Source organism: Artemia sp. Qi Xiang Cuo, chromosome 18 (assembly GCF_049724085.1).
Source record: "Artemia sp. Qi Xiang Cuo chromosome 18, ASM4972408v1, whole genome shotgun sequence".
In the NCBI taxonomy this organism is placed as follows: Eukaryota; Metazoa; Arthropoda; class Branchiopoda; order Anostraca; family Artemiidae; genus Artemia; species Artemia sp. Qi Xiang Cuo.
In genome coordinates, this window is record NC_142811.1 from 12390122 (window position 1) to 12406346 (window position 16225).

General features: G+C 33.2%; 1 protein-coding gene across 1 annotated transcript in view; it reads left to right on the forward strand.

Moving 5' to 3' along the window:
- Window positions 1–16225, forward strand: part of crn (pre-mRNA splicing factor crn) — a 61035-nt gene that overhangs the window by 17847 nt on the left and 26963 nt on the right. The window contains exons 2-3 of the mRNA XM_089104413.1: window positions 1745–1834; window positions 6671–6867. Of these exons, the coding sequence (XP_088960539.1) occupies window positions 1745–1834; window positions 6671–6867 (287 nt within the window). The remainder of the gene's footprint in view (window positions 1–1744; window positions 1835–6670; window positions 6868–16225) is intronic.

Below are 16225 nucleotides of genomic sequence, written 5' to 3' on the forward strand. Positions count from 1 at the left end.
AAAGGCTTTCTCCCTGTACTCAGGCCCTCACTTAAAGTTAGAGCATTGGAACAGAAAAAAAAATCCATTTTGGAAAAAAAAAATTAAACTAAGCCAGCAAACATTTTCTAATGTCTTTTTTAAGACAACTGAAGGTATTCTAGAGAAGATTGTGACATATATTTCTCGTATGTTTACGAGAAATATGTCTGTGACTGTGACATATGTCTGTGACTGCCACAATTTGACATATGACTGTGACATACGTTTCTCGTATGTTTACGAGAAATATGTCTGTGACTGTGACATATGTCTGTGACTGCCACAAAATGACATATGACTGTGACATATGTTTATCGTATGTTTACGAGAAATATGTCTGTGACTGTGACATATGTCTGTGACTGCCACAATATGACATATGACTGTGACATATGTTTCTCGTATGTTTACGAGAAATATGTCTGTGACTGTGATATATGTCTGTGACTGCCAAAATATGACATATGACTGTGACATATGTTTCTCGTATATGTCTGTGACTGTGACATATGTCTGTGACTGCCACAATATGACATATGACTGTGACATATGTTTCTCGTATGTTTACGAGAAATATGTCTGTGACTGTGACATATGTCTGTGACTGCTACAATATGACATATGACTGTGACATATGTTTCTCGTATGTTTACGAGAAATATGTCTGTGACTGTGACATATGTCTGTGACTGCCACAATATGACATATGACTGTGACATATGTTTCTCGTATGGTTACGAGAAATATGTATGTGACTGTGACATATGTCTGTGACTGCCACAATATGACATATGACTGTGACATATGTTTCTCGTATGTTTACGAGAAATATGTCTGTGACTGTGACATATGTCTGTGACTGCTACAATATGACATATGACATATGTTTCTCGTATGTTTACGAGAAATATGTCTGTGACTGTGACATATGTCTGTGACTGCCACAATATGACATATGACTGTGACATATGTTTCTCGTATGTTTACGAGAAATATGTCAGTGACTGTGACATATGTCTGTGACTGCTACAATATGACATATGACTGTGACATATGTTTCTCGTATGTTTACGAGAAATATGTCTGTGACTGTGACATATGTCTGTGACTGCTACAAGATGACATATGACTGTGACATATGTTTCTCGACATATACAAATTTCAGTGTTTGATGTGGAAATATAATTTTCCAAGATTAAAAGAAAAATTTAGAAATGAGGGATTGTTGAAATAAGACAACACTGTTTCGTTAATTTTGTTGTGGCTGAACAGATGGGCTTATCTGCTTTTTTTTCAAAATTGCTTGTTGTTTTTTTTTGGCTAAGCTAACTTGGCAATTAGTTTGAAAGTATACTAGTAGGCTAAGTAAAGAAGGAAATAGTCTATTCACGCTATATAAGATTAGTTTTGGATGGGTCCTTAATTCCCTCACCATTATCAGCACATATCTAATCTGTATAATATATCTAATCTTTAGGGTAAAATAGCATTTACAAAATCTGTTTTTGGAATATTTTTTTAAAAGCCTAACTATTCATTTGGTTTTAATTTTCATTCATTAATAGTATATTATCTGCAACCAGTGATGGTGTTAGAGAAATGGAGAACACTAGGAATTAATCTGGATAACAATGCTCGAGTTGAGTCTGACTGTTATTTTCTCACAAATTATATAACTTGATATTTTCAATTTACCTTATAATTTTAAAATGTTTTTTTATAGGTGAAAAACAAAGCTCCTGCAGAAATTCAAATCACTGCTGAACAGTTACTAAGAGAAGCCAAGGAGCGTGACCTTGAAATTGTTCCTCCTGTAAGTATTTTTATTCTCTATTGGTAGTCTGCGTTCTAACCTTTTTTGAGAAGTTTTCCATGCCTTATGCAGAACTTTGAAGATATGCCACACACTCCATATACGGTCATTTTATCAAAATTCATATCCTGGTTTGAAACGGTTTTTGAATCTGTGTTGAATTGTATCACTGAAAAATTCTTCCAAGGTTTAGTTGTTTCTTGTTTTTTTTTTTTTTTTTTTTTTTTTTTTTTTTTTTTTTATGAAATCAAGGTATATTTGCATAAATTCGACTATTGCTGTCATTTTTACTATGCTTGTACTATTTTTCCCCCAAAATTTTGGGCTGATGGTCATATGAAAATATTGTAGGTTTACAGTACTTTTTTAAAGTAGTATGATTCTGAATACTGGACATAAAGGGCATTTAACTTAATACCCTTTTTGACGGAAAGGGTATTATTTACCAGCTTTGAGCGTAGAAATTTTTGACGTAATTGACGTTATTTGACATAAAGGGTATTATTTACCAGCTTTGAGTTTATAAATTTTTGACGTAATTGACGCTATTTGACATAAAGGGTATTATTTACCAGCTTTGAGTTTATAAATTTTTAACGTAATTGACATTATTTGACATAAAGGGTATTATTTACCGGCGTTGAGTTTATAAATTTTTGACGTAATTGACGTTATTTGACATAAAGGGTATTATTTACCAGCTTTGAGTTTATAAATTTTTGACGTAATTGACGCTATTTGACATAAAAGGTATTATTTACCAGCTTTGAGTTTATGAATTTTTGACGTAATTGACGCTATTTGACGTAAAGAGTGTTATTTACCAGCTTTGAGCTTATAGAGTTTTTTGTAATTGGACTTCCAAGACGTAAAGCATGTATTGTGCATTTTATCATTTTTGAAAAATGTGTCATAACTTATATCACAATTTCAAGCTATCTTTTGCAGTGGAATGGTATACTCAGAAGTCCAGATTTGTTTTTATTAACTCATTTAAAACTCTTCTAGCAACCAAAGTAGAAACTGTGTGACTTAGCTGAATTAGCAGAAAATTTATATCAGAAAATTTATATCAGATAATATCAGAAAAATATCAGAAAATTTATACAAAGAGGAGCATTTGAAAAAAAAGGGCAAAGGGGATTAATTAGAAACACATAAAATTACATTATTACATTTAACATATAAAATAAAATAATAATTTTATTTTTAATATTATTATTTTCGACAATTTTCAACTAATTTTATTTTCAGTATTCTTATTTTAATATTATCATTGTTATTTTTAACATATTATATAAATAACAGTATTATCTTTTCTTCATTTTGTCCAGAAGGAACATTAAGAAAATTCAAAGTGTTTGTGTGAAAAAAAAAACATTCGAAATGATTTGAAATTGTGGACGAAACAACTTCTTAAAAATTAACCTAGTTTTTATATATAGACTAAGACCAGACTATCGCCTTTTTACCTTAGTTGTAATTATACCATAATTAAGTGGCTTTCACACTATATGCCTAATTTTCTATGCTAAATGGTTAAATTGACTTTCCTGTAATGTAAAATAAACCTACGTAGCTTAAATTCTGCGTGGAGATCGAGTCTACTTGGCATCGCCTATGTTACAGATCGAATTTTCTCTGTAAGGTTACGTAAGGTAACGTAGTTTTACGGTTTGCTAGTGTAGATTTACGGTTTACGGTGTAGATGATACGGTTCACGGTTTGCTAGACACTCTTCATGTAGTGCGGAAAAAGTGCTGTAGTGCTGATTAATAATTGGTACATAACATCGAAAACCAGCAATCTACTTTTTTCAAATTTCTTTTTATATAATTTGGCATGATAGTCACACGTATTAGTTGTTTTTTTTTTAGAATTTATATGCCCTTAAACATTTTTTAGATTTGGTGTACCCTAAGCTCCAAACTTTTTTTAGATTTGGTATACCATTATTTTCAAACTGTCTTTGAATTAACTGTTTTAAAGCTCGTTATAGCCCCCAAAACGAAAAATCACTGACCTATGGATAGATGATTTATTAGTAACTGAACTGGAAAACCGGTGTTTCACATCTACAACTAGGAAAACTGTAAAACACTAAAAAAGAGAAATAAACACAACAAAACCAGAAAGGAGAAAAAAAGACTACGAACTAAATATTAAGTATATCACTTTAGACATCAACTATGAACATTGATCAAATCGGGCCGTATTAAGAAGAAATTGAATCACTAGAGAACGAGTAAGTTTACAAACACTAAGTAAATACAAATCGAAAGGAAAGAAGATTAACAACTCATTTAAACAATTTATCAAAAGCGAGTGAGGAAAAGAATAGTTATTACATTCAAAGAGGACGTAATAACAATTTTCAACACCGCTATACGAGCAGAGTGGAGTCACTTTTCCCAATTCTGTGTAGGAAATAATTTAGGTGGCTATGTCCAGTTATAAATTGAGTTAAGTAAGGAGACGGACTAAAATTTTTAAAAGACAAAATACCATCCTTATTACTAAAAATGTTCATCGTCAAGCTACTGACGGAATTCTCAAACCTATTATACCATTTATGATAAATTGCATTAGTCAAAATGGTACGAGGGACAGAAAGAAAGGGAGTGGTATTCTTTTTTATAAAAATATCTGTGCCCAAAAATTGAGCCACTAATTCATCAGTAAAGGTACTGTGATGAGCAGAATGGCGGAATAATGGAAATACAAGGGGGGGGGGGGCCGAGAAATTTGGCCAGACAATAGGACGGTTTTTATTAAAGTAACGTAACAACGATATTTCAATAGCTTGATAGTCAATTGGAAATACACCGGAAATGTCGGCTATGACCTCACTTGAGGCAGTTCTGATAGATTTGGGAACCAACATCAAGGAGGGCCTTTGAGCTGAAAGTAGGGCTTTCCTTGTGTGTTTTCCTGATTGGACTGATCCGTATAGGAGCAACATACAGAATAGTACTTTCAATAACCCTTTTATTCAGCAGCCTTAGAGAGGACGGTTTTAGATCCCAAGTTGATCTGGCAATTCTAAGAAGGCGGCTTGAATATTGTTTAGCTACCACTGACCTATATCAATTAAAAAAAAAAGGATGTAAAAAGAAAAGTATTTGAAAAATATAAACCTGAAGAGAAAATTACCTAAAAATACAGAAGATGAGAAGAAAATGTTAATATTTTTCTTTTTTCTGCACAAAAAGGTCAACAAAAAGTTCAAGTAGTTACGGTAAAGAAAAATAGGCTATATTTAAAATAATTGCAAATTGGGGTCAAATTTTCTAAAAATTCTACCTTGTTTTTACGTTGACTCCAACTGTCTCTGATGCTTTAAATTATTTACTATCAGCTCTTTACTTGAAGTTATTCCATGCTTGATCAGTCTTTATGCAGTGCCAAAAGAAAAAATTAATAATAGTAATGAGTGACGCATAATACCAAGAACTAGCAATTTCTTTTTATTTCAAGTTTCTTTGCAGTTTATTTGACATGACCAGCTTTTTGACAATCGGTATACCATTTGCTTTAAAATTTCTTTGAATTAACTGAATCAAAACTCTTAAAAAATTCCTGATCCAGATGAATTAGCAGAACATCAAGATATAGAAAGAAAAGTATTTTAGAAAAAAATCTGAACCGTCTAGGGTTCAACGGAAAGCAGGTCGTCCGCGGTTAGGGTGGGAGGATGTCATAAAGAAAGATTTAAGGGAAATAGTTTGGGGCGGTTGGTGTGGTTAAAGGTGATTAAGAGCGGTTGGGGTGGGAGGATGTCATAAAAAAGGTTTGAGGTTTTAAATAGATTTGGATGGAGAAGGAGCGTGCGTAGCTGTGTTGGCCCCAGGGGCCTTGGTACTGCGGTGATTTGTTAGTAGTAGTAGTTCCTTCTTTTGATGTACAGAGGTTATCAAGATAGTTCATGTAGTTTTGATGAAAAAAAAACTAACATTGAAAATAATCAGAAATTGGGGTACAAATTATGTAAAACTTCTAAAAAATTTAACCTACTTTTTTACATAGGCTAGAACCGTCTCCAAACTTTGTTAGTATTCATTATCAACTCTTCATTTTTGTTTAAGTTATTCCATACTTAGACATCTCCATGCAGTGCTTGAAAAAACAATAAAAAATTAACAAATCACAAATTAATAATAAAATATAATACCTCGAAACAAGCAATGTACTTTTTTCAAATTCCTTTTCACACATATTTTTGTTTGAGAATTAGTATACCCTTAGCTTCAGATTTTTGAGAATTGGCACTTCTTTAGCTTCAAGCTCCCTTTGAATTAACTGAATTAAAACCCTTTACAGCCACCAAAGCAGAAAATTCCTGACTCAGATGAATTACCAGAACATGAACATGATAATGATTTCATCAACAACAGATGATTGGTTAGAAAAACCCAGGAAATAATAGAAATATCTTAATTGTTTTTCTTATTTTGTTGTACCGAGGCTATCAAGATGGCTGACATAGTTTTGGTAAAAAAAAAAAAAAATTGGGACAAATTAAATAAAACTTCTCAAAAATGTACCCTACTTTCCAGTCATCTCCGAGCTCTTTATACTATTGACTATCAGCTCTTGACAATAGTTGAAGTTAAAACATTCTCCATGCTGTGCTTAAAACAACCAAAAAAACAACTAACATCACAAATTCATAATTGGCATATTATACTAAGAACCAAGAAATATACTTTTTTTTTTAATTTCTTTACATGCATATTAGTGTTTGAGAATTGGTATACCCTTAGCTTCAATCTTGAGAATTAGAACTCCTTTAGCTTCAAGCTCCCTTTGAGTTAACTGAATTAAAGCTCTTTATAGCCACCAAAGCAAAAAATCTCTGACCCAGATGAATTAGCAGAATATCAACACAGAAAAAGAAAAGCATTTGAAGATGCTCTACGGAGGAATAGAAGTGTCATTGGGAATTGGATCAAGTATGCTAAATGGGAAGAGTCACAAAGAGAGGTCCAAAGGGCAAGGAGCATTTACGAAAGAGCTTTGGATGTGGATCACAGGTGCTCCATTTAATCTTCTTCTTCTCAATGTTGTATATTTTGTAGACATGCTTCTTAAGATTTTTGAAATGGCCAACTATGTTTTCTTTTTTATCCCTCATCCCTCCCAGAAAAATCGAAATCCCTTTCAAAATAAATCCTCAAAATTCAAAGGGCACGAAACGTCTATGAAAGAGCTCTGGATGTGGTTCACAGGTACTCCATTTATCTCTGTTCTTCTCAATTTTGTATATTTTATAGACATGCTTCTTAAGATTTTCGAAATGTCCAAATATTTTTTTTTTCTTTTGTTTAATTCCTCATCCCTCCCAGAAAAATTGAAATCCCTTTCAAAATAAATCCTCAAAAAATCAAAGGGCAAGAAACATGTATGAAAGAGCTTTGGGTGTGGATCATAGGTACTCCATTTATTCATCTTCTTCTCAATTTTGTATATTTTATAGACATGAATCTTAAGATTTTTGAAATTGTCAACTATATTTTCTTTTATTTAATCTTTCATCCCTCCCAGAATGCTCAAAATCTCTTTCAAAATAAATCCCTCCTTTGCTTCTTAATTTTGTATATTTTATAGACATGCTTTTCAAGATTTTTAAAATGGCCAGCTACGTTTTATTTTATTTAATCCTTCACTCCTTCCAGAAAAATCAAAATCCCTTTTAAAATACATTCGTTTAAACAGCCCATACTGGCGTAATGTCGAAAAAAGTGTATGAAACGGACTTTGGGCTGAAATAAGTTGAATGGGAGCTTATGCCCCTGCCCTTTTACAGTTACACCTGTGGATGAAACCAAAATTACATACGACTACAGCGCCAATAAAATATCCCGTAGTACAATTTGGTGAGTTGGGCTATATTCAAATTTGAGGCGAAAATTTTTTGATTGACCAATCAGAGTGATAATCTGCTCTTTCAATCAGTTCATGATAACTAACTGTAAGTAAGGAGCGACCCGGCTCCTTAGTAACCGAAACTATAGTAACCGAAACTCTAAAAAACGGCCTGAGAAATATGGCTGATTTTAGAAAAAAGGGGGAAAGACTCCCTAAATGTTATAGACCCTTAATGAAAATCATACCATAATATTCAGCGTATCAGAGAACCCTACTGTAGAGGTTTCAACCTCCTATCTACAAAAATGTGGAATTTTGCATTTTTTGCCAGAAGAATGATCACGGATGCGTGTTTGTTTTTTTTTTTTTTTTTTTTTTTTTTTCTTCTTCTTCGCCAGGGATGATCATATCGATCCAGTAATCCCAGAATATCGTGGGAGAGCTCATTGGAACAGAAATTAAAAGTTCTAGTGCCCTTTTTAAGTCACCCAAAAAAAATGGAGGGCAACTAGGCCCCCTCCCACGCTCATTTTTTCCCAAAGTCACCTGATCAAAATTTTGAGATAATCATTTTGTTCAGCATGGTTGAAAATATAATAACTATGTCTTTTAGGATAACTTAATCCCCCCATGTTCCCGGGGGGAGGGCCGAAAGTTATGAACTTTACCCAATGTTAACATATAGTATTGGTTATTGGGAAGTATACAGACGTTTTCAGGGGGGATTTTTTCTGGTAGGGGGGGGGGTCGGGGGTTATATGGGAGGATCTTTCCATGAAGGAAGTTTTCATGGGGGAAGGGACATAGCTATGAAGGGGGGGCCGAATTCCCCAGCATTATTAAAGAAAAAGATCAGAAATTCAATAAAAAAAAAACAAGTTTTCAACTGAAAGTAAGGAGCAACATCAAAACTTAAAACGAACAGAAAATATTACGTATATGATTGGGTTCACCCCCTAGTCAATACCTCGTTCTTTAGGCCAAAGATTTTTTAGTACTATCATAAGAGTTATTTGTTATAATTACCAGCCTTTGTGATTAAAGGGTCATTTTAAAGAATTGGAACAAAATTCGAACTTTAGCTTAAAGAGCAAGGTATTGACTAGGGGGCAAAACCCCTAATATACGTATTAAAAATAAATTAATAAAGAGGCTCGTTACGTGAGTTAATTCGTAAGTTAAGTATATTTATTACTAATAAAAATGTTCGTAAATAAAATTAAAAAAGTTTCGAGGAAGCCATTTAACCAAAAAAAGTAAAATTAATATGCAAATTTTGTTTTAATTATTCATGTACGATGAGCCAAAATCAAAACCTGCATTAATTCGAAAACGTTCAAAAATTAAATAAAAAAAAAGGAACGACGTTAAAACTTATTTTTTACTCAGAAATTATTCCTCAGAAAAAAACTCAGAAATTATTCCGTTTATGAAAGGGGCTTTCCCCACCTCAACGCCTCGCTCTTTACGCTAAAGTTTTTTATTGTTTTAAAAAAAAAAGTTTTAAGACAGAGTCAAACTTTAGCGTAAAGAGCGAGGTGTTGAGGAGGGGACAGCCCCTTTCATATACGGAATAATTTCTGTTCTTTTTAAGTTTTGATGTTGCTCCTTACTTTCAGTTGAAAACTTGTTTTTTTGATTTAATCAATATAAAGATTAAATCTTGGAACAGTAGGTTCCCCATATATATGATAAATCGGCCAAAATAAGCAAACACATAGAACTAGCAAACTGCTACTACTACTAACAACTCATCGCAGCACAAAATGGCCTGAGGCTAACACAGCTACGTACGTTCCTCTACCCCAATCTATTCAAAGCCTCCCTCTTTACATCCTCCCAGGAAGTTCACTTTTCCTTGAAATCTTTCTTTATGACATCCTCCCACCCGGACCGCGGACGACCAGCTTTCCGTTTAGCCCTAGAAGGTTGATTGAAAAGGACGATCTTCGGCAATATGTCATCCTTCATCCGCGAAACGTGCCATAGCCCTCTCAACCTTTCTCTCCTTATAGCCCTAAAAAGCGGGATTGAACCACACTTTTCGTAGAGCCTACTGTTTGAAATACGGTCAGTCAGCCGGGTACTCAGAACAATCCGTAGACAATTTCTCTGGAATACATGTAGCAAATCTTCGTCCAATTTTCGGAGCGCTCATGCTTCAGAGCCATATTTAATCACTGTCATCTCTGTAGCTTCCGAAATTCTAATCTTGGTTTGCCGACTTATCTTCCTATTCTTCCAAACTCTTTTTAACTGTGAAAAAACACCCTGAGCCTTGGCTATTCTACGTTTAACATCTTTACTGCTCCCATCGTCTTTACTAATAGTATTACCAAGGTAAATGAAGCTGTCCACCTGATCAATTTTTCGTTATCCAACGTCACCTTTTTATCTTCACTTATTCCTAGCCTTAGTGACTTAGTATTCTTAACATTAATTTTGAAACCTATTCTAGCACCCTGAACTTGCAAAACCTCTAAAATTTCCTTCATTTTGCTCAAACTTTCATCTTGGATGCTTAAATCATCATCGTAATCTAAGTCCAGGAGATTTTGTCCTCCCCATTTGATTCCATGATCTCCCATTGCCTTTCCCGTGGTCCTTAAGACAAAATCTATCAAAATGATTCACATAAAGGGGGATAAAACCCAACCCTACTAAACTCCTGATTTAATACAAAACCAGCTTCTAACCTTATTTCCTACCTTAATCGCAGCAGTGTTACATAGTACTAATAATATTAATGTATTTGTCAGGTATACCGTGCAAAGATAAAACCTTTGCTAAAGCTCTTCTATCAACAGAATCGAACGCTTGCTCATAATCTATAAAACTGAGGACCAAAGGTGTTTGACAACTCAGACGCTTCTCAATTATTAACATAAAGGGAAAATTTGGTCGACAAATCCTCTACCTTTTCTAAAACCGCACTGTTCTTCTCTTAAAACTTTGTCTACAGCATCTCGCAGTCTAAAAAGTATCATACTACTAAGTAATTTGCTACCTACAGAAACTAGACTAATGCCTCGATAATTACCACACTCACTCTTATCACCTTTCTTTTATTGCTGCTTGCACGTAGAGTCATGATATTTGCCTAAAAACGTAAATAGTCTCCAACCACCATTACTAAAAAATTTTCTTTCTATATGATAATCTGTTTGTAAAACCATTGGAACTGGACATTTTAAAAAGCTTATTGAATGATTAATTTACAAATGTTGTTTTTACTGTCAAATTAAAAAAAATGGAGCAAAATTCTCTAGGAAAAAATAATATATGCGTTAAAAAATAAAATAATTGCAGTTTAAAAAAGATGTTTAAACTTTTTTTTATTATCCTTGTATTTATCATACCCCGGTTCCGAATGATATTCAGGCTCTTAACTATATTTACAAAATCATAATTAGTATAGAAATAAACCTTATCGAGTCACTGAGTGGTAGTCTAAAATATTAACGTCACTAAAATATCTTGCAGAAATATTTAAAATTTCACTCTCATCTTCTACATTTTTTTAGTGAACTAATTTTATTGCCTTGGTTGAGATCCTTGAATTTGGATGCAGCACGGACCTGATCACTCTGCATATTTTACTTCTGCCCCTACCCCTACATTGAAGCCTGCCGTAAAAATGCTTCTCTTTCTCACTTTGTAGAAATTCCGATGGAGCTTTTTTTAACTTTTATGAGCTACCAGCAATTCTATCGTAGATTACCATAAATAAAGCTTCTAAAATTATTTTATTTATGCAATCGAGTCATGATATTTGCCTAAAAACGTAAATAATCTCTAACCACCATTACTAAAAACTTTCTTTCTATATGATCTGTTTGCAAATGTGAGCTAATTTTATTGTATTGGTTGAGATCCTTGAATTTGGATGCAGTCCTGAACTGATCCCTCCATATATTTTTCTTCTGCCCCCACCCCTACATTGAAACCTACCGTAAAAATGCTTCTCTTTCACACTTCGTAGAAATTTCGATAGAACATTTTTTTTTAACCTTTATGAGCTTCGATTAATTCTATCGTAGATTACTATAAATAAAGCTTCTAAAGTTTCGCTCTTTTATTTATGCAATTGAAAAGATCCTCTGTAATCAAAGGCCGTCGTGCACTGCGTGGTATTCACAACATGTTTTTATTTTTTCAAGCAAGGTAGTGCGGCATTAATTGTAAACAGCGTCAACATCTTTTTCATCATGCTAAGACCCCCTATATTGATTACCTCATTTCTTTGTATTGGGTGATTGTAAACAGTATCAACATCTTTTTCATCAGGCTAACACCCCTATATTGATTACCTAATTTCTAATTAGATTTGCCTGATGTTATTTATCATCATAGTTTAATTTATTTCAAATAAAAATAAGCATCAACTAAATTACAAATAGCCCCCCAAAATGTTGTAAAAACCCTTGCAGCTGGGTGGCAGGTGGGTCATTGTAAACAGCATCAACATCTTTTTCATTAGGCTAACACCCCTATATTGATTACCTAATTTCTAATTAGATTTGCCTGATGTTATTTATCATCATAGTTTAATGTATTTCAAATAAAAATAAGCATCAACTAAATTACAAATGGCACCCCAAAATGTTGTAAAAACCCTTGCAGCTGGGTGGCAGGTGGGTCATTGTAAACAGCATCAACATCTTTTTCATTAGTCTAACACACCTATATTGATTACCTAATTTCTAATTTGATTTGCCTGATGTTATTTATCATCATAGTTTAATTTATTTCAAATAAAAATAAGCATCAACTGAATTACAAATGGCACCCCAAAATGTTGTAAAAACCCTTGCAGCTGGGTGGCAGGTGGGTCATTGTAAACAGCATCAACATCTTTTTCATCAGGCTAAGACTCCTATATTGATTACCTAATTTCTAATTAGATTTGCCTGATGTTATTTAGCATCATAGTTTAATGTATTTCAAATAAAAATAAGCATCAACTAAATTACAAATGGCACCCCAAAATGTTGTAAAAACCCTTGCAGCTGGGTGGAAGCTGGGTGATTGTAAACAGTATCAACATCTTTTTCATCAGGCTAAGACCCCCATTTTGCTTACCTAATTTCTAATTAGATTTGCCTGATGTTATTTATCATCATAGTTTAATTTATTTCAAATAAAAATAAGCATCAACTGAATTACAAATGGCACCCCAAAATGTTGTAAAAACCCTTGCAGCTGGGTGGAAGCTGGGTGATTGTAAAGAGCATCAACATATTTTTCATCATGCTAAGACCCCTATATTGATTACCTAATTTCTAATTAGATTTGCCTGATGTTATTTATCATCATAGTTTAATTTATTTCAAATAAAAATAAGCATCAACTAAATTACAAATTGCACCCCAAAATGTTGTAAAAACCCTTGCAGCTGGGTGGCAGGTGGGTCATTGTAAACAGCATCAACATCTTTTTCATTAGGCTAACACCCCTATATTGATTACCTAATTTCTAATTAGATTTGCCTGATGTTATTTAGCATCATAGTTTAATGTATTTCAAATAAAAATAAGCATCAACTAAATTACAAATTGCACCCCAAAATGTTGTAAAAACCCTTGCAGCTGGGTGGCAGGTGGGTCATTGTAAACAGCATCAACATCTTTTTCATTAGGCTAACACCCCTATATTGATTACCTAATTTCTAATTAGATTTGCCTGATGTTATTTATCATCATAGTTTAATGTATTTCAAATAAAAATAAGCATCAACTAAATTACAAATGGCACCCCAAAATGTTGTAAAAACCCTTGCAGCTGGGTGGCAGGTGGGTCATTGTAAACAGCATCAACATCTTTTTCATTAGGCTAACACCCCTATATTGATTACCTAATTTCTAATTGGATTTGCCTGATGTTATTTATCATCATAGTTTAATTTATTTCAAATAAAAATAAGCATCAACTGAATTACAAATGGCACCCCAAAATGTTGTAAAAACCCTTGCAGCTGGGTGGCAGGTGGGTCATTGTAAACAGCATCAACATCTTTTTCATCAGGCTAAGACTCCTATATTGATTACCTAATTTCTAATTAGATTTGCCTGATGTTATTTAGCATCATAGTTTAATGTATTTCAAATAAAAATAAGCATCAACTGAATTACAAATGGCACCCCAAAATGTTGTAAAAACCCTTGCAGCTGGGTGGCAGGTGGGTGATTGTGAACAGTATCAACATCTTTTTCATCAGGCTAAGACCCCCATTTTGCTTACCTAATTTCTAATTAGATTTGCCTGATGTTATTTATCATCATAGTTTAATTTATTTCAAATAAAAATAAGCATCAACTGAATTACAAATGGCACCCCAAAATGTTGTAAAAACCCTTGCAGCTGGGTGGAAGCTGGGTGATTGTAAAGAGCATCAACATATTTTTCATCATGCTAAGACCCCTATATTGATAACCTAATTTCTAATTAGATTTGTCTGATGTTATTTATCATCATAGTTTAATTTATTTCAAATAAAAATAAGCATCAACTAAATTACAAATAGCCCCCCAAAATGTTGTAAAAACCCTTGCAGCTGGGTGGCAGGTGGGTCATTGTAAACAGCATCAACATCTTTTTCATCAGGCTAAGACTCCTATATTGATAACCTAATTTCTAATTAGATTTGCCTGATGTTATTTAGCATCATAGTTTAATGTATTTCAAATAAAAATAAGCATCAACTAAATTACAAATGGCACCCCAAAATGTTGTAAAAACCCTTGCAGCTGGGTGGCAGGTGGGTGATTGTAAACAGTATCAACATCTTTTTCATCAGGCTAAGACCCCCATTTTGCTTACCTAATTTCTAATTAGATTTGCCTGATGTTATTTATCATCATAGTTTAATTTATTTCAAATAAAAATAAGCATCAACTTAATTACAAATGGCACCCCAAAATGTTGTAAAAACCCTTGCAGCTGGGTGGAAGCTGGGTGATTGTAAAGAGCATCAACATATTTTTCATCATGCTAAGACCCCTATATTGATTACCTAATTTCTAATTAGATTTGCCTGAATTATCATCATAGTTTAATGTATTTCAAATAAAAATAAGCATCAACTAAATTACAAATGGCACCCCAAAATGTTGTAAAAACCCTTGCAGCTGGGTGGCAGGTGGGTGATTGTAAACAGTATCAACATCTTTTTCATCAGGCTAAGACCCCCATTTTGCTTACCTAATTTCTAATTAGATTTGCATGATGTTATTTATCATCATAATTTAATCTATTTCAAACAAATATAAGCATCAACTAAATTACAAATAGTACCCCAAAATGTTGTAAAAACCCTTGCAGCTGGGTGGCAGGTGGGTGATTGTAAACAGCATCAACATCTTTTTCATCAGGCTAAGACCCCCATATTCTTTACCTAATTTCTAATTAGATTTGCCTGATGTTATTTAGCATCATAGTTTAATGTATTTCAAATAAAAATAAGCATCAACTAAATTACAAATTGCACCCCAAAATGTTGTAAAAACCCTTGCAGCTGGGTGGCAGCTGGGTGATTGTAAACAGCATCAACATCTTTTTCATTAGGCTAAGACCCCTATATTGATTACCTATTTTCTAATTAGATTTGCCTGATGTTATTTATCATCATAGTTTAATTTATTTCAATAATAAGCATCAATTAAATTACAAATAGCACCCCGAAATGTCGTAAAAACCCTTGCATCTGGGTGGTTGTATTCCCTTAACAATTAAACAGGTGAACAACCATAAACAACGCAAACAAAAGCAAAAAATAACAGAGAAAATATATAACCAATCTCCCACTGGTCCATTCTCTAATAATGAGTCCATTCTCCATTAACAGAGTTGTTCAAATTTTTATAATTATTTCCTATCGAGGACTATAAAATTACACACATAGCACATGTCAGTGCTACTTTTATATTTTTTAAACTGTAACGAATTAATAGGCTATGTGTTTTTTTTTTCATTTATTGTTTTAAGCTGTGTACTTCAAATGTTAAAGAAAAAATAAAATACCAGCCTTCTCCTTTCGAATTATGATTGATCAGTTACGGGTATCTGCTTGGTAGGAATACTCTTTGTCTTTTCTTCATCATATGACGACTACATTAAAACCCTTGGAAACGAATTTACACTTTTTCTATTTCATGAAAAGAACTTCTTTTTAGTTTTTATCTGGTCTTTCGAGTTGGTTTAAGAGTAATTTTTTCCTCTATTTGAAGTATATGATTTTAAATATTTTTTTGTTTTAATTCCTCCCTCTCTCCTCTCAGTGACAACAAAAAACAAAGCGGAACTAATTTTAACTCTCGATGTCACCTACACTTTTATTGTTATTATCAACCAAATTTGACACACTATAAGTTCCCATATGAAAATAAAACAAATCTATAAAACCAACAAAATTAACCTTTTCGCACTAAACGCCTTCCTGTCTCCACAGGAGTGGCTACTCTTAACCATTTCTTAATCATTTTCGTAATGGTGACTTGTCTTGTATATATATATAAAAAGAAAGCT